Source organism: Salmo salar, chromosome ssa24 (assembly GCF_905237065.1).
Source record: "Salmo salar chromosome ssa24, Ssal_v3.1, whole genome shotgun sequence".
Lineage (NCBI taxonomy): Eukaryota > Metazoa > Chordata > Actinopteri > Salmoniformes > Salmonidae > Salmo > Salmo salar.
Window position 1 is genome coordinate 14,707,848 of NC_059465.1, and position 25,618 is coordinate 14,733,465.

Here is a 25,618-nt window from a genome sequence, read left to right on the forward strand (position 1 = left end):
ATATATTTTTAAAAGCCGCCTTAGTCAGGATTACCTACACATACTGACCAGCTCAAATAGACAGAAGCGTGCTATATAGCAAACCAAGATGAACTCATCTCTCGGCATGTCCAGCCCACTCATTATCTCAGCCAATCATGGCTAGCGGGAAGGTTGCTGGTTTTTTCTGTGGCTAAACCAACTAGGCTCGTAATTTAGCAATTGTATTCGTATTTACAGATGGCATACACGTTTGTTATTAAGGCACATGAAAGTTCAGAATGCTCCAAATGGCATTTCTGCCCCCCAAAAAACGTATTTTGATAAAAAAAAGAAATTGTACGTTGAAATGGCGTTCCTGTGAAGTAGTGACACGCGACATACGCCTAGTTTCCTGAAACGAGTTACATTGGTGCAGCTGGTGTCCGGATTAAGTGGGTGGGTGTTAAGAAGCATGGCTTGGCTGGTTATGTTTCGGAGGACGTATGACTACTCAACCTTTGCCTCTCCTGAACCTGTAGGGGAGTTGCAGCGATGAGACAAAATCGTAAATCACAAAATTGGGGAGGACAACATTAAATAAATAAATAAATATATACACACATACATACACACATACATACACACACACACACACATACAGTACGTGTAAGATCTGTAACCGAGTAAAGGGAGACGTAAAGTAATTTAATGTGTAAATCTTCATTCATAGTCATAACATAGGGTTCGTACGTTTAGAGATGTAATTTAACGTTTGCGTTTCATGTTTCGAGCATGGCTTTTCTTAGCTGCACTTTGTTAAATTTGAGCTGTTTCCTATTCATATTTATTTGTGTGTGTATATATATATATATATATACGTGATGAGACAGACAGACAGGCAGCTTTTCTCAGCCAGTTGAAATCATGAATCAGCATAATTTTTATATATATATATATATATCCATAAAAAATTATGCTGATTCATGATTTCAACTGGCTGAGAAAAGCTGCCTGTCTGTCTGTCTCATCCCGACACGTTCATTATTACGCGACAGCTGGAGATCAAATATGAATATTGAAACAATGTTGCAAATGTCAGAGAGGCAGACAGCAAGGTTTATACAAATCTCTGCTGTTGAAAACTAAATGTTAGTCTAAAAGAAATGTGAGATAATATCCAGATGCTTTTTATAGTGGAGATCAAGTTTATAAATTGCCTGGCTGGGCTGATGAGACCGTGGATTGCGCATTCAGATGCAACATTTTAACGTCTTAGATATAGCCAGCTGGTGGTAACTTGTTGAATAGACACCGGCTGGAATGCAGTTTTAACCAATCAGCATTCAGGATTAGACCTACCCGTTGTATAATATTTTATACTGTACTGTACTAAACTCAGCAAAAAAATAAATGTCCCTTTTTCAAGATAATTCGTAATAATCCAAATAACTTCAGATCTTCAATGTAAACGGTTTAAACACTGTTTCCCATGCTTGTTCAATGAACCAGAAACAATTAACGAACATGCACCTGTGGATCGGTCGTTAAGACACAATCAGCTTACAGACAGTAGGCAATTAAGGTCACAGTTATGAAAACCTCGGACACTAAAGAGACCTTTCTCCTGATTCTGAAAAACACCAAACGAAAGATGCCCAGGGTCCCTGCTCATCTGCTGAACGTACTTTAGGCATGCTGCAAGGAGGCATGAGGACTGCAGATGTGGCCAGGGCAATAAATTGCAATGTCCGTACTGTGAGACACCTAAGACAGCGCTACAGGCAGACAGGACGGATAGCTGATCATCCTCGCAGTGGCAGACCATGTGCTCAGATTGTCTGCAATAGGCTGAGAGAGGCTGGACTGAGGGTTTGTATGCCTGTTGTAAGGCAGGTCCTCACCAGACAACACCGGTAACACCACCGTCGCTGGACCAGACAGGACTGGCAAAAAGTGCTCTTCACTGACGAGTCGTGGTTTTGTCTTATCAGGGGTGATGGTTGGATTTGCGTTTATCGTCGAAGGAATGAGCGTTACACCAAGGCCTGTACTCTGGAGCGGTATCGATTTGGAGGTGGAGGGTCCATCATGGTCTGGGGCGGTGTGTCACAGCATCATCGGACTGAGCTTGTTGTCATTGCAGGAAATCTCAACGCTGTGCGTTACAGGGACGACATCCTCCTCCCTCATGTGGTACCCTTCCTGCAGGCTCATTCTGACATGACCCTCCAGCATGACAATGCCACCAGCCACACTGCTCGTTCTGTGCATGATTTCCTGCAAGACAGGAATGTCAGTGTTCTGCCATGGCCAGCGAAGAGCCCGGATCTCAATCCCATTGAGCATGTCTGGGGCCTGTTAGATTGGAGGGTGAGGGCTAGGGCCATTCCCCCCAGAAATGTCCAGGAACATGCAGGTGCCTTGGTGGAAGAATGGGTAACATCTCGCAGCAAGAACTGGCAAATCTGGTGCAGTCCATGAGGAGGAGATGCACTGCAGTACTTAATGCAGCTGGTGGCCACACCAGATACTGACTGTTACTTTTGATTTTGACCCCCCCCTTTGTTCAGGTACACATTATTCAATTGTTGTTAGTCACATGTCTGCAGAACTTGTTCAATTTATGTCTCAGTTGTTGAATCTTGTTATGTTCATACAAATATTTACACGTTAAGTTTGCTGAAAATAAACGCAGTTGACAGTGAGAGAACGTTTCTATACTTGCTGAGTTGATATACTATAGCATCAGTATTATCATCAGTAATGTCCCTGCCCCTCACCTTGGCAGGAAGACGCTCTCCACCACATAGAAGTCCTGCATGAGAACATCTCTGTCAGGTTTGGAGGTCAGGTTGCCCACTGTGTAGCCGATGCCCAACTGGATGGCCCCCTTCAGGGCTGACGATGTGGTCTGAGGGTCAGGGACAACCAAACACACCAATCAACACATGCATTAACGAATCAACAACTCAATCAAGCAACAAACCAATCAAACAAAAATATAAAAACGCAACATGCAACAATTTCAAGGATTGTACTGTATTACAGTTCATATTAGGGAATCAGTGAATTGAAATCAATTTATTAGGCCCTAATCAATGGATTTCACATGACTGGGAATACAGATATGCATCTGTGGTCACAGATACCTTTAAAAAAAAGGTAGATGAACTAGGCGTAAACTCCAAAGAGCAAGGTTGCAAATTCCCAGAAGAAAGGCATGTCTTGTAAAGGTCAGTGTAAGATGTCTTGTAAAGGTCAGTGTAAAATCTCTTGTAAAGGTCAGTGTAAATGTCGTGTAAAGGTCAGTGTAAAATGTCTTGTAAAGGTCAGTGTAAGGTGCGCGTTCAGGAACATACAGTGCAGTCAGAAAACAATGTCAGATTGTCTGAAACAAGCACGTTAACGTCATGAAATTGAAAGCCAGCTGATGCCTATGACACCGTCTTCGATAGCTTCAATAGTTCTGAAGATGTCAAATCCATTACCTAGACGTTTCAAATCGACTGCATTAGGCCCTGTTATATTGTGTGTGGCACAAAAATCCCATCACCACCGGTGACATCTAATCCAAATGAAAATGTAGTAAAGCAGAGAATGGACTGTGAGGATAGCTTCCCATCATGTACTAACTGTGTAGAAGCAGGGCATTTATAGGAGCTCATATGACAAAGGGTCACTTCAAAAGGCTTCCTGGGTCACGTCAACAGGCTTCGTAGTGATAAATGGTCATTCATTTCAACAAGCACTGAGAAACCTCCCTCATGGTTGTGATAAAAGGCCAGTAGAATCCAGCCAGAGAGAGTAGTATATGGAGGGATGAAACTTTACCTTCTTGTACGTTTTCTCTTCGCTCGTGTTTCGAGACCCTCCCACTCCATTTTCTGTGGTCGTTGACATCTGACGAGAGGACAGAGCAGAATAATAAGGAACTCACTGGTCAAAGTTTAGAAACAAACAAACTATCTTCAGGTGCTACTTTAGGTCAGTGGTACAGGAATAAAGTGAATTCACATTGACTGACTAGATTCATTTTGGGTTATTTGATAATGTCAACACAAAGCTCACAAAGAGGGAGGTTTTTCCACTTCCGTCTTTCTCAGGCTGGAGTACACGACCACATAGGCCTACAGCTTGAGTTTGACTAATAGATCTGTGCAGATTGGTGAGCTACGCATTTTTCACTGCATTATCTGACACAGGCACACACCCACATTGTCAACATACGCTAGACATTCAGTCAGGCTGAATTGCTCCTATAGGTCTTAATGTGACGATGTAAACTAACACAGTATATCTACAGTATCTGGCAGTGATGCTTATCAATAAGACCCTGTAGACAGGAGTGATCAGTCGCCTTGCTTAGTGAAAAGTGAAGGTGTAATCAGTCGCCCTGCTAAGTGAAAGTGTAATCAGTCGCCCTGCTAAGTGAAAGTGTAATCAGTCGCCCTGCTAAGTGAAAAGTGAAGGTGTAATCAGTCGCCCTGCTAAGTGAAAAGTGAAGGTGTAATCAGTCGCCCTGCTAAGTGAAAAGTGAAAGTGTAATCAGTCGCCCTGCTAAGTGAAAAGTGAAGGTGTAATCAGTCGCCCTGCTAAGTGAAAGTGTAATCAGTCGCCCTGCTAAGTGAAAAGTGAAGGTGTAATCAGTCGCCCTGCTAAGTGAAAGTGTAATCAGTCGCCCTGCTAAGTGAAAAGTGAAGGTGTAATCAGTCGCCCTGCTTAGTGAAAAGTGAAGGTGTAATCAGTCGCCTTGCTAAGTGAAAAGTGAAGGTGTAATCAGTCGCCCTGCTAAGTGAAAAGTGAAGGTGTAATCAGTCGCCCTGCTAAGTGAAAGGTGAAGGTGTAATCAGTCGCCCTGCTAAGTGAAAAGTGAAGGTGTAATCAGTCGCCCTGCTAAGTGAAAGGTGAAGGTGTAATCAGTCACCTTGCTAAGTGAAGGTGTAATCAGTCGCCTTGCTAAGTGAAGGTGTAATCAGTCGCCCTGCTAAGTGAAAAGTGAAGGTGTAATCAGTCACCTTGCTAAGTGAAGGTGTAATCAGTCGCCCTGCTAAGTGAAGGTGTAATCAGTCGCCCTGCTAAGTGAAAAGTGAAGGTGTAATCAGTCACCCTGCTAAGTGAAGGTGTAATCAGTCGCCCTGCTAAGTGAAAGTGTAATCAGTCACCTTGCTTAGTGAAAAGTGAAGGTGTAATCAGTCGCCCTGCTAAGTGAAAAGTGAAGGTGTAATCAGTCACCTTGCTTAGTGAAAAGTGAAGGTGTAATCAGTCACCTTGCTTAGTGAAAAGCTCTGCCAGTGGAACAGAGATCACGACCACATCTCTTGGTCATCAGGCAGTCATGGGGAGGTTTCAATCTCCAGACAGCCTCTGGTAGAGAAGAGAGGACACAGAGAAAAGACTCCATTACATTATATGATTAGAGTGAGAACAGTAGGAGAATGCCCTCTGCTTCAATGTTAAGCCGTACCTCTGATGTCAGAATAGAAACTTAGAAAAATGTCTGCAGGCAAATATTTTTTCATTAACTGGGAAATTCCAGCAGATACGCTAAAGTGTTTTCATTATTGGAGCAATTTTAGCGGGTGGCCCCTCAAAATATTAATTTAATATTTTTTGTTAATTTCCGACAGTTATCAAAGGCAATTTAATCTATTTCAAAACCCGAAGTGATTAACCATCCCGCAGCAAATTATCTATTATCTGAGAAGGCAAGACAATTGGGTATTTTTGTGCATTCATTAGTGAGTTTGCAATGGTGTTCCTGCTGTCAGTCACTCCAAAATTCACCCTCCACACGCAGCCATACAAAAACTCCCTGTGAGGAGCTCTGCTGTGGGGGGAAGAGGGGAGGTAGATGGGTGTGTGAGCAGCCATGTGTGCTGCAGTAAGTGCGCTGGATAAATGACTCCACGTCAAGCAGAGCGACTGCAGACCCTCAGAGTGTACTACTGTATGAGGACTAATGGAGCCTCAGCCAAGGCTCACACACACACAACCAAGCTATTCACCATTCAGCCACACCATCAGCTTGTGAGTGTGTCTAACTAGAATGTCTGAGTGTGAAATGAGTCTAAGTGCAGTTGTTTAATAAAGAGAAGAGAAGAGAAGAGAAGAGAAGAGAAGAGAAGAGGAGATGGTGGGGACATTTACACAGCAAGATATTGTTTTTTTTCTGTGTCTATTTCTGTCTGTTAACCTCCTGCAGTGGCCTCACCTCCAGCATATCAATGTACCTGCTACTCAGAGCGCAGCCCAGTCAGTCCACCCGCCATTATTACTTACATAAGCTTTGCCTGTGTGTCCCCCTGCAACCTATAAGCACTCCTCCTTATCAGCTCTGTGTCCAAACATATTACTTTATCAGGCATGTGTCCAATCAGGGCTCACTCTGATGAGCCTTCGTCCAATTAGCATTCTCTGTGTGTGTGTCGTTCTTGTGCGTCTACACACGAGTGAGGAACCAAAATGTCAAATGTACAACTATGATGTCCCCTGTGGCATACAGCTGGGCTTTCTCCCTCCCAAGTAGATATCATGTCAGGAAGTCTATCAGCCTCAAGACAAGGCAATTCCACAGCAACAGAGAAATGCTGAGACTCAGATTTGTCCCTTTAAAATGTATAGCAAACAAAAACGAATGATTGCAAAGTAAAACATACAACTCTTCACAAGGACTACTTTTAACAATTTTCACTGAGCATTTTACAAAAACACATTTACTTGAAGAACAGTGCAGATGCTAAGCTTGGAGCAGAATGACTTTTTTTTGCTGTAGTCATTAATATCTCAAAACAGGCCTTTTTGATTGTGTTCACTTTAAGACGTATTGTTTGGAACAATATACTCTACAAGTATATCACATTCCCAGACTGGGCTCTCTGCTAATTCTGAAGGTAGGATATGTTTTATGAGCACAATCAACACATTGAATGGTAATTAGAATGTGCAATCCTAAAGGAGGGCTGTGATTGGTTAATCAATCAATCAAATGTATTCATAAAGCTCTTTTTACATCAGCAGATGTCACAAAGAACTTTACAGAAACCCAGCCTAAAACTCCTAACAGCAAGCAATGCAGATGTAGAAGCACGGTGGCTAGGAAAAACTCCCTAGAAAGGCAGGAACCTAGGAAGAAATCTAGAGAGGAGCCAGGCTCTGAAAGGTGGTCAGTCCTCTTCTGGCTGTGCCGGGTGGAGATTTAATGACCTATAATGTTGATTTCTATGTATAAAATGGGTCATGTCATTAAAAGTACCAGAGAGCCCACTCTGGAAATGTGATGACTTGGAAGATTATATGGCTCCAGACAATATGTCTAAAAAAATAAGCTAAATTAAAAACAGTAGTTTCGAGATATTCATATTAATAGTTTTATTGTTGAATAAATGACTGTGAAAATGTGTCTTTCAGAATCTAGACATACTCCATATGTTAGAGCCCATTATAATGAGTATAACGACACCAAGGTGTCATGTAGTGTTCACAGATCACAGGGTCTTACAGGAGGCATGTACAGGTCTAAAAGGGGCCTGAAATTGCCACTTTCATTATGATTCTCAAAAATGGTTTGTGATACAAAATGTAAAAAGCATTTCAAAGTATCCTTCCTCCCAATGAAGTTTCTATGAGAGAATTTCCAGAACAATCTGAGAAACCCAAAATATTTTCAGCTCCGGCTGGCGTGAAATCGTCCTTTAAGAGGATTGTCGATTCAAGTTTTATTATTCATCGGAAATGTTTTTGTGTGTCTGTACCCAAACAAAACACAAAGCAGGCTGCCGTTAAGAGGGGTGTGTAGCAGACAGACACCGTCTTTATCCTCAAACTGAAGCCTTATCTGTGCACCAGCTCTGCCGTTGCTAGCAACACAGCGCAACACACAGAGTAAATACTTTTTGACTTGGAGCTGATGTCTGTGCTGTAGGGCAGGTTATGGGTGTGTATATATAAACATTGGCCTCAGGAGAGACTGTCTGTATGTGTGTGTTCTCTGTGTATGTGTGTTTGTGTGTGAACATTGGCTGTTGGCCTTCATGGGCAACACTGAGTCATAACATGTTTATTCAAATGCAAATTGGAAACGCAATTATCATGACTATGTCATGGAGGTCATGCTATTGCATAACATGTATAAAAAGAGCACAATTCACAGCCTCAAGGTCATTTCACCTAATCTGGCTGACACCATCTCTCGCTGTGTAGTCATGTGGGTCGCGTCAGCCAGGCTACATTTCACCAGGATGCTAGTCAAAAGAACACAAATACTGTGGAACCCTGAAGTGGCCAGTAATATTTGATATGAGTCGATACAGTAACCTATATTATATATACACACATCACATGCAACGTGTAATAAGACTGACCAATTAGCCTATTAAAATGTTTGACTTCATAAAAATAATTAGCAATATGCAAGAGACTATGGTTGAGTTACAGTCATAGGTAATGAAGAAACGTCTGAGAAGGAATTCTAAATACAAGTGTACTTAATTACTTTGTCAAATGAACGATAACATTATACAAGGCATAAAGCTTAAGTTACAAAGCATTAACAAGCATTACAAGGCATTCTAAGCATGATCAGAGGGAGAGAGAGAGAGACAATGAAACCATGGCTTGTGCCATGGCCCATGGGAGAAGGGGAGAAGGGGAGAGAAAGGAAGAAAGAGAGAGCGAGAAAGAGAGAGGAACAAATAAGAAAGAACAATTCATCTAAAGACCCTTTTATAAGCATCTGAGTTGTTTTGATTCAAAAGCTGAGTTGTTCACCAATAGTATTACTGTAAAGTTAACCTCCAATCAGATGTCAGACGTCCAGGATGTAACCTCTGCTTGTCAGAGGTGAGACAGTGGGGGTTGGAGAGTTCAACACAGAGAATGCTGAATTCCTAAGACAACACAGAGGAAATTCTTGCATACAGTTGATAAGAGTCATTTCAGGGCACCCTACACCTTGGTAATAATTATAATAATAACAACTCATGTTTTCTGGTGCTGGGTCTGTCTGTCTGTATGTTGAACATGAGGAATGTTAATTAGCCAGTCGGTCAGTCAGTCAGTTTGGCTTCGTGTGTCATTGTGTAGGGGACCTGGACTGTTGGCACTGCTGTGCTGGTGCCTCACTTCTACTCTCCCTGACTCCCACTCTCTCTACCCCCCAATCTCTCTCTCTCTATCCCCCCCTTCTCTCCCTTTGAGGCTATCTGACCCGTGGCGTGCCCAGCCAGCGCTCCCTCCATCAGACCTTTTCCAAAACAATCCACGAGAGGCCCACAGCTGCAGAGCTGTTGTTCCCAGCTAAACAAAGAAAGGTGGATGGACGGCCCACTTTCAAATAGAAGCGTCATCTCATCGTCTGGTGCTACAGCAGCTGTTGAAACTCACTAACACCATTAACGCACAGCCAGATATTGAGTACATGGCTCTGATTTGATGTAAATTGTGTGATGCTTGATGTCAGAGCAGCGAGCTAAAAGAACACTCTCTCTCTCAAGGACACTGCAATGTGGTTATAGGAACTTGATAAGAACGTTGCCATAATGTTGGGGAAATGCTGTGGCCGAAATAAAATGTGTACTTCCTGAGGCGAGGCACCGACACACTTCCTGAGCTACAGTAGATAACGTAGCAGGTGGAATAGCCCAAGCAGAGAATTTTTATCTTATTTTCATATTTTACAAGTATGCTAAAGTATACTTAAATAAAATACTAATTCGTATTATACTGTATACTTCAAATACGAGATGTACTTTTCTAGCATATCTTAAGTCCCAAAAAAGTATCCCAATTTAGATCATTTGAAATGTATTTAATAAACTTAAATGCTAATAAAACACTAATAAAGTTTATATTAAAATGCATTAAATGTATTTAAAATGGCTCCAATTTAGATAATAAATATACTTTAGTATATTTAAAATGAAGGACATACAGTACATGTACACTTATTTTTCCTGTTTGGGAGGATGGCCTGTTGTGGTTTGGATTAGAATCAGATGGGTAAAAGAAGCTGGATCAATAATGAAGTACAGGCTCAGTACTTTACGTAAAGACTCCCTTGTTTACAAGGACCCACGGGCCAACAACAATCAATCAGAATCAAATGGAACAGCACTGCTGCGTAGTGTGTGTGTGTGTGTGTGTGTGTGTGTGTGTGTGTGTGTGTGTGTGTGTGTGTGTGTGTGTGTGTGTGTGTGTACACATTTCGTGAGAGACAGATGGATAAAAAAGAGAAAGAGATAAAAGGCAGGGAGAGGGAGCCAATAAAGCACAGTTTAGGAGACTAACTACAATCATCAATGAGATCTAAATAGGTTCTGCTCTGAGTAGTGGTGTGGGATGAGACGTAAATTGAAGCACTCAGTCTGTACAGCACGGCAGATCCTCTGTAATGAGGCATGAAGACACCCTTTCACTCCGACTCAAACTCCATTTCATACACAACACTTCACACCTCAGATACATGGGACAATACTCAAATGTAAGTGCGCACACATTTGTCTGCAGAAACCGTGAGGACATTTCAGTAAAAACTTTTCTTGGCAAGCTTTAGACAACTGTAGAGCTTCACACACAGTGACATGCTGAACTGACAGAGATATGTTTGGATATGGCCTCTAGGTCTCCCGCACTGGAAGTTTGACACAGTGAGGTGTGGCTGTGCCTCTCACGGTCTCCATAACTCCAGGAGTTGATTTCTTCCCCATCAGCTTCACTCTATTCCCATTCTCTCCTCCACTATATCCCTCTGTTCTCACGCACACACACACACACACATCCCTAGGGGTTTACTGTGAGACAGGAAAGAATATTGGTTATGATAATAATAATCCCAACATAATCCCATGTTACTGTGATACCTGACCCTCCTAACACAGAAACTAATACTATTACTACTGACAGAAGGAAGCAGAGAGATCCACTCACACGTCATCCACTGGGATTAAATCTGAAAGCTGAGCTGCTCTCAATGATGTGCTCTTGGCTTTAGCTTCAAAGCTCATTAGTCTAAAATGGTCCAAATGTTTGCATAAAATACAGTAGAACCTGTTGTTGAACAGCAGAGCCTGGAAGACAAGCAGTAATCTCCATTCATAAAGTTATGAAGCAAAACAACACATAGGTACATGTTTGACAGGACAACGAACATGGCAGATCTGCTACCAGGCTCAGCCCAGAGACCCTTCTTTTAATTTAAACTACTACTATAAACCTTGAAACAGTGCATCTCATATCTCCACATTATCTCCATGGAGGGATACTACAGAGCAAAGCTGGCTGTGTTTATCCTCCGTCCTCTGACACTATTGGATTACTGCAGCCGATAGAAGAAGACACGATGGCTAATCAATTGTGTGTCAGCAATGCAGAGAGCTGAAGACTGCCAGGCTGCCTTGACTTTCAACCCCGACTGAGGGATGTTAACAAGCCCAGATGATTTCTGGCACAGACACAGTGAGTGAGCTACATGAAGAGGGAGCTTAGCCCCAGGGATCTACGGTATTAAGATACTTAATTGTAGCAATTGCTGCCTTGGCTAGGACACATCTACTAGAAATTCAAAAGAGATTCAAATATTGCTGAAACCGCCCTGGTGCAATTAAAGGATAGATTAAATGATCTCCAGTATATTTATACTGGCTTTATAAGATACCCCTTTAGACAACACTACCTCTCTGGAAGATACCTAAAAACACTAAAACATATCCGACACCTCTTAACGACAGCAGAAGATTTAAGGACTAAGTAAGAAGACAATCCTAGACTGATTAGGTCGAGACTAACCGTGGTTGTTGTGGGCTCCTTCCCGTTCCCAGCAGACATGCCTGCCTGACCGTGTAAACTCTCTTTGTTCGTCGCTGGAGGTTCGCGCTTCACTCTCCTAATTGGGTACACTGTCAGACGAGGCCTTATGAAATTGGCCGAGCCCCCTCGTGTAAATGTGAAAATGTTCCGTTACGAAACAGATGCTGAGAAACAGAAAGAGTTTTAATGAACCAGAGAGAAACCTAGCTGAGCTGAAGGAGATATGACTAGATAGAATGATACTGCATAGGAGAAGTGGCATGGAGAGAGAGACAGACAGAGAAAGAGAGACAGAGAGGCAGAGAGACAGAGACACAGAGAGAGAGAGAAAGACTTCTGTCCTAGTTAAATACCATCTCAGCTCATCACAGCCCATGATGATTTGCCAAACACAAAGCAGCACCACTGCAGGCCTGTCCTGACTTCACACTATTACCACATAGACCACACAACACAACAAAGCTCATCCACTCAATACAGCTTGAAAGAGAGAGAAAGATATATAGAGAGAGAATGAGAAATAAAGACCCGCACACAAAAATCTACAGCGTCCATCTACACACGACCTATACTGCGTCAGTGTCCCAAAAACCTCTACGTAAGTACAGCATTGAACAATTTACAGCCAGTTCTGTAACTCTTCCACATTCTGCTAAAGAAAGTTAGTGCCTGTCTGTGGATCCTCTGGCATGCCCTCATACCACTCCTCTGAGAGGAACAAAGCTGCAGGCTAACTGTTCAGAACAGTCCACTGCACCTGGAAACTTAGTTCAACTAGCAGTGCTTAAAGGGATAGTTTGGGATTTTGACAATGAAGTCCTTTGTCTACTTCCCCAGAGTCAGATGAATGCTAGCTGATCCCAAAGACTTCCAGTCTTTGTGTTAAACTAGTTAGCATTGGCTCGCACAATTACCTCTAACTCTGTGTCCAGTATGTCTCCGTGTCATACTGGACACTTAATCCACAAGTTCATCTGACTCGGGGGAAGTAGATAAAGGGCTTCACTGCCAAAAATCCCAAACTATCCCTTTAAGTTTAAACACAGACAATGCTGCTCAATTGAACAGAAAGCAGTGTTAAAGAAGGCATGAGATACCTTATATAAAACATTAGCACAGAATAAGAATAAGCACTCTATTTGAACTGCCGATCCCGAAAACAGTTAATCTCACAAAAACGTCTGTAAAGTCCAAACGGTTTGCGATACAAACTATTATGACCCCACAGTGGCGGTCGGTGCCGTTTAAGATGACGGAGGGCGATTATAATTTTTTTATGAGCATGGCTTTATTTCCATCAGAGCATATTGGATGACTGTCATTCACATTCCATTCACCCAGCGCAATGTAATGTCGATAGGTTTAGGCTACTACATTACACAAAAATTGTCCCTAGACCCATCATGAGGTTGCTGCAACCTAGCCTATAAATGTGCACACAGGTCGAGAGAAACATTTTTGTAATGAAGGTAACAGACAGTGACACATTCAATACCGCCTTGCTAATCTTGCCGGCACTTAGCTAAACTAGGGTGTAATCATTAGTCCGACAGTTGCAAACGAGAGTTTCTATTGGACAAATTCAGGTATGTTTATCCCCGTTTCGTTCCGTTTAAGAAACGTTTTTCAACAGAATCGGTGGAATGAATACACCCCTGACTACACACAAACACAGTTCACTTTCATAGCAGCCACATACAAACAGCATGATCACTTTGCTCATCGTATAATTCCTTCTCGCATCTACGCGATCTCCTCCTCTCACCTTATCCCTTCGCTTGTGGACTTCAGTGCATAACACATCAGCTGTCTGTGACCAGGCAAAAAAAAGCCTTTCCAAGCCAAATCATAACAGCTAACCGCTACACACAGCCTACATCCTTGTCACCATTTTAGCTAACGTCATAGTCATCATAGCTACTAGAACTAATGCGTTAATAAACCCGCTACAATCATGCAGTACAGTGTAGGGCTGACCCTATTTCGTCGACTGGTCGATTGTTTGTTTGATAGGCTGTTTGTCAACCAAGATTTCTTTAGTCGAGCAGTAGCAAAAAAATGTGTACACAAGACACGTGTCTGATTCGCACCCGTCTCAGTGGACTAATCCATTGTGGAGGCCGGGATGGCACAGTCCATTACTCTAAGACGTGCTACTGAAATTGTATATGGTTATATTACGTAAGAACAATGGCGCAACACTACTAAAAATAATATTATTTTATAACAAAATCAAAAGAAATCAGCCAAGACCTCAGAAAAAAATGTGTAGACCTCCACAAGTCTGGTTCATCAAGGTACCACGTTCATCTGTACAAACAATAGTACGCAAGTATAAACACCATGGGACCACGCAGCCGTCATACCGCTCAGGAAGGAGATGCGTTCTGTCTCCTAGAGAAGAACGTACTTTGGTGCGAAAAGTGCAAATCAATCCCAGAACAAAAGCAAAGGACCTTGTGAAGATGCTGGAGGAAACAGGTGCAAAAGTATCTATATCCACAGTAAAACGAGTCCTATATCGACATAACCTGAAAGGCCGCTCAGCAAGGAAGAAGCCACTGCTCCAAAACCTCCATAAAAAAGCCAAACTACAGTTTGCAGCTGCACATGGGGACAAAGATCATACTTTTTGGAGAAATGTCCTCTGGTCTGATGAAACAAAAACAGAACTGTTTGGCCATAATGACCATCGTTATGTTTGGAGGTAAAAGGGGGAGGCTTGCAAGCCGAAGAACACCATCCCAACCGTGAAGCACGGGGGTGGCAGCATCATGTTGTGGGGGTTCTTTGCTGTAGGAGGGACTGGTGCACTTCACAAAATAGATGGCATCACGAGGACGGAAAATTATGTGGATATATTGAAGCAACATCTCAAGACATCAGTCAGGAAGTTAAAGCTTGGTCGCAAATGGGTCTTCCAAATGGACAATGACCCCAAGCATACTTCCAAAGTTGTGGCAAAATGGCTTAATGACAACAAAGTCAAGGTATTGGAGTGGCCATCACAAAGCCCTGACCTCAATCCTATAGACAATTTGTGGGCAGAACTGAAAAAGTGTGTGCGAGCAAGGAGGCCTACAAACCTGACTCAGTTACACCAGCTCCGTCAGGAGGAATGGGCCAACTTATTGTGGGAAGCTTGTGGAAGGCTACCTGAAACGTTTGACCCAAGTTAAACAATTTAAAGGCAATGCTACCAAATACTAATTGAGTGTATGTAAACTTCTGACCCACTGGGAATGTGATGAAAGAAATAAAAGCTGAAATAAATCACTCTACTATTATTCTGACATTTCACATTCTTAAAATAAAGTGGTGATCCTAACTGACCTAAGACAGGGAATTCTTACTTGGATTAAGTGTCAGGAATTGTGAAAAACTGAGTTTAAATGTATTTGGCTAAGGTGTATGTAAACTTCCGACTTCAACTGTAAATCATCCATATATATCTACAGCAATAAGAGATCTTGCTTTTGTTGCCTGTTTGAGTGTTTGTTTAATAGCCTACTGATTCCGTGAGCACCAAGACTCACGCAACCACAAGTTAGTACATTTGTGAAATTGTTTACCCATGTCGTAATATAGTCTTTACACTTTATATTCATTCGAACAGTGCCTCTGGTATTATTTATAATTCATTTTGTGTTGTTTACATTGTTCCAAATTGTCCAAAAAATATCTATAATAGTAGTAACCCTTTTTCTTGATCTCCTTATTGTTATTATTACTATTACGATCATCATTATAATAATAATAAATGTCATTATCATTAGTAGGCTTAGTATAGCAGCACCGAGAGGAGCAGGTCACCCTCTGTGCACACAGAGTCACATGGCCCAAACAAGAGGGAGAGGGGAGAAACACAGAGAGGGATAGAGACAGGGACAGAGACAAGTGTAGGTCTAAGAGATCATACTGTTTAGTCTTAATACCATAACTTACTTAGGCCTATATTTCAATACTTATATAGGCTACTGTACTGTATCAATCTATAATTAATTTGTTCATGTCATCACACAAGTCATTCATGATTTGAAAAGCAATCAAGCATTTTAGTTTTAAAAAAACAAAGCGACAATTAAATAAACCGTTCCATTTCGGAAATTGCATTCACAAATGTATTCAACTGCTTTTAGTCTTTGCTGTAATAAAGGCTTTACAAAAAAAAAAACATTACAACAGACTCTGGTACGCTTATCATTTATTTAGTGTTGTTTAGATTGTTCCAAACGGTCATAAAAATGATATTGTAACTTAACACATAATATGCACACAGCATTTGCTCCTTCTTTTTATTGATCTCCAGTAAATTTATTCCACACAGACTTCCCCTTTACCTCCTGAGAAACCTGTAAACATTCCCCCGTTTTGAGTTTATTTGTTACGTCCTCTACATCCATTTTGCTTCCCCATGTGTTACAGTGTTCGGAGTTTGTTATAACCACATTTTTGATGTGATTATGATATGCTATAGGTCAGGCCCCATTGGTCACGTGCATGCAATGCATAAATGTGTCACGTAAAGAGAGCAAGGGTTGAGTGAGTTGGGAATTTTTTTCCAAAACAAATGAGGAATTTCGGTAAGAGAACTTTTCAGTCAGAAATGGCTGTAATTATGTTACATCTTCAGCAACAGGGACAGCGCGATAAACATTGTTGATGTTCTGTGGTGGTCGCTGCAGCAGGGAGGAGAGAGAGACAACGGGTGCTAGTCTCACAGTCACCCACTGTCATTTCTTTTAACACAGCGCAGTCGGGGACAGACCTAGTCCAGTGTACATTCAGCAAGCAGTTTAGCAGTTACAACGAAATATAGCTCTCTCTCTCTCTTGCTTCTGCTTCATTTTTGAAGAAATTAATTTGTTCAAAACTGTTCAAGTATTGGCTCTCTCTTTGAGACAACTACTCACCACATTTTATGCACTGCAGTGCTAGCTAGCTGTAGCTTCTACTTTCAGTAATAGATTCATTCTGTGATCCTTTGATTCGGTGGACAACATGTTAGTTCATGCTGCAGAGAGAGCGTGCGCGCGACAGAGAGAGAGAGGGCGCGCGACAGAGAGAGAGAGAGGGCGCGCGACAGAGAGAGAGAGAGGGCGCGCGACAGAGAGAGAGAGGGCGCGCGACAGAGAGAGAGAGGGCGCGCGACAGAGAGAGAGAGGGCGCGCGACAGAGAGAGAGAGAGGGCGCGCGACAGAGAGAGAGAGAGGGCGCGACAGAGAGAGAGAGAGAGGGCGCGCGACAGAGAGAGAGAGAGAGGGCGCGACAGAGAGAGAGAGAGAGGCGCGCGACAGAGAGAGAGAGAGGGCGCGCGACAGAGAGAGAGAGGCGCGCGACAGAGAGAGAGAGAGGCGCGACAGAGAGAGAGAGAGGGGCGCGCGACAGAGAGAGAGAGGGCGCGCGACAGAGAGAGAGGGCGCGCGACAGAGAGAGAGGGCGCGCGACAGAGAGAGAGGGCGCGCGACAGAGAGAGAGGGCGCGCGACAGAGAGAGAGGGCGCGCGACAGAGAGAGAAGGAGAGAGAGCGCACTGGATAATAATCGGTGAGTTTCTTTTTCAGGGAGTCTCTCTCTCTTTCCAGCAGCACTGTGCAGCAGAGCGGAGCAGAGATCAACCGGAGTTGAGAAGAGCTGAGCAGAGCAGGATGGAGAGAGCAGAGCCGAGAGGAGCAGGTCACCCTCTGTGCACACAGAGTCACATGGCCCAAACAAGAGGGAGAGGGGAGAAACACAGAGAGGGATAGAGAGAGGGACAGAGACAAGTGTAGCAGCATTAACAGAGGGAATAGGGTGAGAAAGAATGAGAGAGGGAATAGGGTGAGAGAATGAGAGCGGGATAGTGCGAATGAGAGGGATATAGAAAGAGAAGCGAACAAGAGAAAGACAAAGAGGCGTCGATAGAAAAAGGGAGAAGGGTTTATTAAAGTAAGAGAATGAGAGCGAGGTAGAGGGCAAGCTACAGTGAGGGAAAAAAGTATTTGATCCCCTGCTGATTTTGTACGTTTGCCCACTGACAAAGAAATGATCAGGCTATATTTTAATGGCAGGTTTATTTGAACAGTGAGAGACAGAATAACAACAAAAAAATCCAGAAAAACACATGTCAAAAATGTTATAAAATGATTTGCATTTTAATGAGGGAAATAAGTATTTGACCCCGCCGCAAAACATGACTTAGTACTTGGTGGCAAAACCCTTGTTGGCAATCAGAGGTCAGACGTTTCTTGTAGTTGGCCACCAGATTTGCACACATCTCAGGAGGGATTTTGTCCCACTCCTCTTTGCAGATCTTCTCCAAGTCACTAAGGTTTCGAGGCTGACGTTTGGCAACTTGAACCTTCAGCTCCCTCCACAAATTTTCTCTGGGATTAAGGTCTGGAGACTGGCTAGGCCACTCCAGCACCTTAATGTGCTTCTTCTTGAGCCACTCCTTTGTTGCCTTGGCCGTGTGTTTTGGGTCATTGTCATGCTGGAATACCCATCCACGACCCATTTTCAATGCCCTGGCTGAGGGAAGGATGTTCTCACCCAAGATTTGACGGTACATGGCTCCGTCCATCATCCCTTTGATGCGGTGAAGTTGTCCTGTTCCCTTAGCAGAAAAACACCCCCAAAGCATAATGTTTCCACCTCCATGTTTGATGGTGGGGATGGTGTTCTTGGGGGTCATAGGCAGCATTCCTCCTCCTCCAAACATGGCGAGTTCGGTTGATGCCAAAGAGCTCCATTTTGGTCTCATCTGACCACATCATTTTCACCCAGTTGTCCTCTGAATCATTCAGATGTTCATTGGCAACTTCAGACGGGCATGTATATGTGCTTTCTTGAGCAGGGGGACCTTGCGGGCGCTGCAGGATTTCAGTCCTTCATGGCGTAGTGTGTTACCAATTGTTTTCTTGGTGACTATGGTCTCAGCTGCCTTGAGATCATTGACAAGATCCTCCCGTGTAGTTCTGGGCTGATTCCTCACCGTTCTCATGATCATTGCAACTCCACGAGGTGAGATCTTGCATGGAGCCCCAGGCCGAGGGAGATTGACAGTTCTTTTGTGTTTCTTCCATTTGCGAATAATCGCACCGACTGTTGTTACCTTCTCACCAAGCTGCTTGGCGATGGTATTGTAGCCCATTCCAGCCTTGTGTAGGTCTACAATCTTGTCCCTGACATCCTTGGAGAGCTCTTTGGTCTTGGCCATGGTGGAAAGTTTGAAATCTGATTGATTGATTGATTGATTGCTTCTGTGAACAGGTGTCTTTTATACAGGAAACAAGCTGAGATTAGGAGCACTCCCTTTAAGAGTGTGCTCCTAATCTCAGCTCGTTACCTGTATAAAAAGACACCTGGGAGCCAGAAATCTTTCTGATTGCGAGGGGATCAAATACTTATTTCCCTCATTAAAATGTTTTTGTTGTTATTCTGTCTCTCACTGTTGAAATAAACCTACCATTAAAATTATAGACTGATCATTTCTTTGTCAGTGGGCAAACGTACAAAATCAGCAGGGGATCAAATAATTTTTTCCTTCACTGTAGATTGCTTCCTTTGGGACCATTGCTTATGAGATTTTACAGCTCTAATCCTTTCATTAAGCCTGGTGTTTGTTTGCAAAGTGGTTTCTATGACAGTGCTTTTCTGTCTTATGATGTTCTGTTTTATGGTGCTCTGTTAGGAAGGGAGAGGAATGTACAACCAGCCTTACTGACGTTTGCATGTGGACTGGGAGACAAGAGGGTTTTGATGAGCTAGTCAAGATAGATGTTTAATAGAAAGAAAGGTCAATACAATGCAATATAAAGTAGCTTGGGAGACAATTTAGGATTTTGGCTACATTTGTAGTATAAGAGACATTTATTGGTTAACTTCATGTTTCATTGTATGTTACAATAAATTATATTGTTTCAATTGTCTCATGCTTATTTAATAATTGAATACTGTCTCTTTAAGAGTTCATGCAGCGGCTCATGCTCACTAATTTGGGCTCATGGGTTTCACATGTTAGAACGCTAGTTGTAACTGTCACTTTTTGTCAGTTGTAGCTTAGCTGGGTAGCCATTCGGTTTTCTGACCATGTCCTCATTTTTGATATCCCTGTAGAAATAATTCTACTTATCTGGAGATACTTTCAATACCTTTAGTTTAAATGAAGATCTGTGGATACCTGTACATACTGGAAACCTGTGGGATAAAGTATTTTGTTTTTTACTCTTTACGCAGGAGTCTCTGATCGTTTAACTAAAGTCTACCACACAGCCTCAAGCGAAACGATCGCTGCACCTACATAAATGCTTAGCCTATAGGGTCCGACAGTGAAAACTACAGCTATAGATAGTGATATAGCAAGTGATAAGGATATGGCGTAGGGCAGAGGTACTCTAGTACTATATTATCATTTATCAGCGTAGTAACAAACCCCCACCTCCCAACCCATTTGACTGTTCACACCCCCCTTGTTGCCGTAGAGAAAATGTTGCAATTTTAAGGCAAATTTAGCATGGGGCAGATACAACAAACACATTTAGCATGGGGCAGATAAAAAAAAATTCTGTTTAAAAGCTAATTTCCTTGAAATTCCGTATTGGCCCGGTTCTGGGTCCGGATCCGGACCGCCGGTTGAGTATGAGGGGCGTAGGGGCTAAAACGTACACGTGACTAGTACACCCATGTTCTTCTCATCTCATTCAGCAGCCACGCAGGCAAGCTAAGAGAAGGAGGACTGTGTTCACATCACCCAAAAATGTCCACAAAATTAATTAGCCTATACACTCCAAACCATAACAGGCCACCCACTGTCAACAAAAACACATGACACTTGGAGAGAATGAAGCCTAACCAAGCCCAGCCAAGCCCTCGCACAGAGTCCAAGGTCCTCTCTCTTTGCCAGCACTACCTTACAGAGAATAGAAACGTTGCCTTGAGTCTACTACCATAAAGTTATGTGTTGGAACATTGTATTGTATATGAGCCCTATTCAATTATACTGTATTAGTTTATTTTGCACAGCACCTTGTGAGGTATGTTGAGTATGCATTTGCCTATAGAGGTGTAGAGGGAGGTGACACGATTATTCATATGCATGGAGCCGCTGCATGTGGCCATATTTGTTGTTGTGAGAAGCGGCCAAGGGGGCTCAGGGGACATGGTCCCATCACTGATCTAGGGTCAGGAACTGAAGGACAGAATGAAGAGAGAGAGAGAGAGAGAGAGAGAGAGCGAGAGAGATAGAGAGGAGACAGCACAGAGGGGGCTTTCATTGTCACTACCACCACGGACACACACACTCCTCTCTACTTCCTAGCCTCACCCTTTCCTCATGCACACTCACAACACAGTCCCTTTCTCTCTCTCCTTGTCGATCTTCCTTTCAGTCTCCCTATTCAGGCCCCAGTGTGGGCCTCTCCTAGCCTTGCCCTTGCCAGGACAGAGAATAGAGAGAACGGGGGCTCAGCGTGACCAAAACAACAACAAACAACAACAACATGACCTACAGCTGCAGCCAATCCAAATCTCAAGAGACAAATAACAACGTCACGAACCAATCCCTGGGAAGAGAATCAAACACCGGCCAATCTCTATCTAGATGATGATTTTGACAGCAAATGCCTCTGTAGATCTGGCGGCCTCCTGAGAGAGTCTGTACCATCTCAGAGGCTGCCAATGGAACTGTGGGGCAGGGAAGTGGCAATGAGCCATTTGGAGAGCATTAAGATCAAACAGATGAAAAAGTGAATTTCTCCATCTAGATCCAGCTGCTGTTATACAACCAAGAGGACAGAGAGATTTCAAACAGTTTCTCCCTGCTGATAAACACATTTTCGTGTTGTCGTTGGAAACTCAGTGTTCAGTCAGTGTTGCCAATTAGAGCTAATGCTAACGTGGAATCAGCGCTATGGAGCAATTGCAGTGAAAGAACATGAAACATGACAGTTTTACATGTTAAAAGGGGAAGTAAGTCATTTCAGAAGCTTGGAGGATTCTTTACTTACCAACCACAGCTGCAAATCCCAATAAAACTCCATCAGCTGTTCCGGACAACTTTGTGATCTCACTCTCCGTAGCCGATGTGAATACGACATTTAAACAGGTTAACATTCATTCACCAGGCCACGGGGCCAGATGGTTTACCAGGACGTGTAATCAGAGCATGCTCTGATCAGCTGTCAAGTTTCTTCACTGACATTTTCAACCTCTCCCTGACTGAGTCTGTAATACCTACATGTTTCAAGCAGACCACCATAGTCCCTGTGCCCAAGAAAGCCAAAGTAACCTGCCTAAATGACTACCACCTCCCTCTGCAACTGGATCCTGGACTTCCTGACGGGCCGCCCCCAGGTGGTAAGGGTAGGCAACAACATGTCTGCCACGATGATCCTCAACACTGGGGCCCCTCAGGGGTGTGTACTTAGTCCCTTCCTGTACTCCCTGTTCACCCACGACTGCGTGGCAAAACACAACTCCAACACCATCATTAAGTTTGCTGATGACACAACAGTGGTAGGCCTGATCACCGACAACGATGAGACAGCCTATAGGGAGGAGGTCAGAGACCTGGCAGTGTGGTGCCAGGACAAAAACCTCTCCCTCAATGTGAGCAAGACAAAGGAGCTGATCGTGAACTACAGGAAAAGGCGGGCCTAACAGGCCCCCATTAACATCAACGTGGCTGTAGTGGAGCGGGTCGAGAGTTTCAAGTTCCTTGGTGTCCACATCACCAACGAACTATCATGGTCCAAACACACCAAGACAGTCGAGAAGAGGGCATGACAAAACCTGTACCCCTGCACACTGACTCGGTGCCGGTACCCCCTGTATATAGCCTCGTTATTGTTATGTTAAATTTTTTGTATATTTTTTTGAACTTTAGTTTATTTGGTAAATATTTTCTTAACTCTTCTTGAACTGCACTGTTGGTTAAGGACTTGTAAGTAAACATTTCAAGGTCTACACTTGTATTCGGCGCATGTGACAAATAAATAGACATAGATTAAGGAAATGAAACGCTACTCCACTTTAAATGTCTCCCTATCTTGCATTACACATCTCATATGTGTAAACTGTACTCCACACTATCTTAGTCACTTTAATTGTGTGTAAATATTGCATCACCCATCTCATATGTATGCTGTATTCTATACTATGCCACTGTATCTTAGTCCAATACCGCTCTGACATACACTATCGTTCAAAAGTGGGTCACTTAGGGGTGGAGTCACATAGAAATGTCCTTATTTTGGAAAGAAAAGCAATTTTTTTGTACATTAAAATAACATCAAATTGATCAGAATTACAGTGTAGACATTGTTAATGTTGTAAATGACTATTGTAGCTGGAAACGGCAGATTTTTTGTGAAATATCTACATAGGCGTACAGAGGCCCATTATCAGCAACCATCACTCCTGTGTTCCAATGGCACGTTGTGTTAGCTAATCCAAGTTTATCATTTTAAAAGGCTAATTGATCATTAGAAAACCCTTTTGCAATTATGTTAGCACAGCTGAAAACTGTTGTTGTGATTAAAGAAGCAATAAAACTGGCCTTCTTAAGACTAGTTTAGTATCAGCATTTGTGGGTACGATTACAGGCTCAAAATGTCGAGAAACAAATAACTTTCTTCTGAAACTCGTCAGTCTATTCTTGTTCTGAGAAATTAAAGCTATTCCATGCGAGAAATTGCCAAGAAACTGAAGATCTCATAAAACGCTGTGTACCACTCCCTTCACAGAACAGCGCAAACTGGCTCTAACCAGAATAGAAAGAGTGGGAGGCCCCGATGCACAACTGAGCAAGAGGATAAGTACATTAGAGTGTCTAGTTTGAGAAACAAAGGCCTCACAAGTCCTCAACTGGCAGCTTCATTAAACAGTACCTGCAAAACACCAGTCTCAATGTCAATAGTGAAGAGGCGACTCCGGGATGCTGGCCTTCTAGGCAGAGTTCCTCTGTCCAGTGTCGGTGTTCTTTTGCCCATCTTAATCTTTTATTTTTATTGGCCAGTCTGAGATATGGCTTGTTCTTTGCAATGAGAGTTTCAAGTTGCTCGGTGTCCAATCACTAAGGAAGAAGGCACGACCATGCCTCTTTCCCCCTCAGTAGGCTGAAAAGATTTGCCATGGGCCTTCAGATCCTCAAAAAGTTATATAGCTGCACCATTGAGAGCATCTTGACTGGCTGCATCACCTCTTGGTATGGCAACTGCTTGGCATCAGACCGCAAGGCGCTACAGAGGGTAGTGCGTATGACTCATTATATCACTGGGGCCGAGCTCCCTGACATCCAGGACCTTTATACCAGGCAGTGTCAGAGGAAGGCCCAACAAATTGTCAAAGACTCCAGCAATCCAAGTTGTAGACCGTTCTCTCTGATACCACATGGCAAGTCTGGAACCAACATGCCCCTGAACAGCTTCTTCCCCCAAGCAATAAGACTGCTAAATAGCTAACCAAATAGCTAAATGGACTATATGCATTGACCACCCTTTGCACTAACTCTTTGGACTCATCACATACGCTGCTGCTACTGCTTATTATCTATCCTGTTGCCTAGTCACTTTACCCCTACCCAAATGTACATATCTACCTCAATTACCTCGTACACCTGCACATCGACACATACCCCAACCAGAAGCCATGGATTACAACCAACATTCGCACTGAGCTAAAGGGTAGAGCTGCCGATTTCAAGGTGCGGGACTCTAACCCGGAAGCTTACAAGAAATCCTGCTATGCCCTGTGACGAACCATCAAACAGCCAAAGTGTCAATACAGGGCTAAGATTGAATCATACTACACCGGCTCTGACGCTCGTCTTGTGTGGCAGGGCTTGCAAACTATTACAGACTACAAAGGGAAGCACAGCTGCGAGCTGCCCAGTGACACGAGCCTACCAGATGAGCTAAATCACTTCTATGCTCACTTCGAGGCAAGCAACACTGAGGCATGCATGAGAGCATCAGCTGTTCTGGACGACTTTGCAATCACGCTCTCCGTAGCCGACGTGAGTAAGACCTTTAAAACAGGTCAACATACACAAGGCTGCGGGGCCAGACGGATTACCAGGACGTGTGCTCCGGGCATGTGCTGACCAACTGGCAGGTGTCTTCACTGACATTTTCAACATGTCCCTGATTGAGTTTGTAATACCAACATAGTCATTGTGCCCAAGAACACAAAGGCAACATGCCTAAATGACTACAGACACGTAGCACTCACGTCCGTAGCCATGAAGTGCTTTAAAATGTTGGTAATGGCTCACATCAACACCATTATCCCAGAAACGCTAGACCCACTCCAATTTGCATACCGCCCAAACAGATCCACAGATGCTGAAATCTCTATTGCACTCCACACTGCCCTTTCACACCTGGACAAAAGGAACACGTATGTGAGAATTTGATTTGAGTACTGGTACCCCGTGTATATAGCCAAGTTATCATTACTCATTGTGTATTTATTCCTTGTGTTATCTTTCTATAATTTTTTCCCTTTGTCTCTCTGCATTGTTGGGAATGGCTTGGAAGTAAGCACTTCACTGTTAGTCTACACCTGTTGTTTACGAAGCATGTATACTCATGGAATTCTGTGGATTATTTCACTTATAATTCACTGTATCACAATTCCAGTGGGCCTTAAGTTTACATACACTAAGTTGACTGTGCCTTTAAAACAGCTTGGAAAGTTCCAGAAAATGATGTCATGGCTTTAGAAGCTTCTGATTGACTCGAATTATGTCAATTAGCCTATTGGAGGTGTACCTGTGGATGTATTTCAAGGCCTACCTTCAAACTCAGTGCCTCCTTGCTTGACATCATGGGAAAATCAAAAGAAATCAGCCAAGACCTCAGGAAAAAATTTGTAGA

The 25,618-nt window shown here is 43.1% G+C and overlaps 1 protein-coding gene across 3 annotated transcripts in view; it reads right to left on the reverse strand.

Annotated features, from left to right (window-relative positions):
• Positions 1–25,618, reverse strand: part of LOC106585038 (phosphatidylinositol 4-phosphate 5-kinase type-1 beta) — a 90,184-nt gene that overhangs the window by 42,579 nt on the left and 21,987 nt on the right. Inside the window, exons 1-4 of one of the 3 annotated variants that reach the window (XM_014170786.2) lie at positions 11,743–11,984; positions 5,229–5,325; positions 3,793–3,861; positions 2,742–2,872 (exon numbers count right to left, since the gene is read on the reverse strand). In XM_014170786.2, coding sequence (XP_014026261.1) covers positions 2,742–2,872; positions 3,793–3,861 — 200 coding nt within the window. In that variant the 5' untranslated portion in view covers positions 5,229–5,325; positions 11,743–11,984. Of the gene's footprint in view, positions 1–2,741; positions 2,873–3,792; positions 3,862–5,193; positions 5,326–11,742; positions 11,985–25,618 lie in introns of those variants that run through there. The other 2 variants (XM_014170787.2, XM_014170784.2) reach the window with 2 other exon arrangements.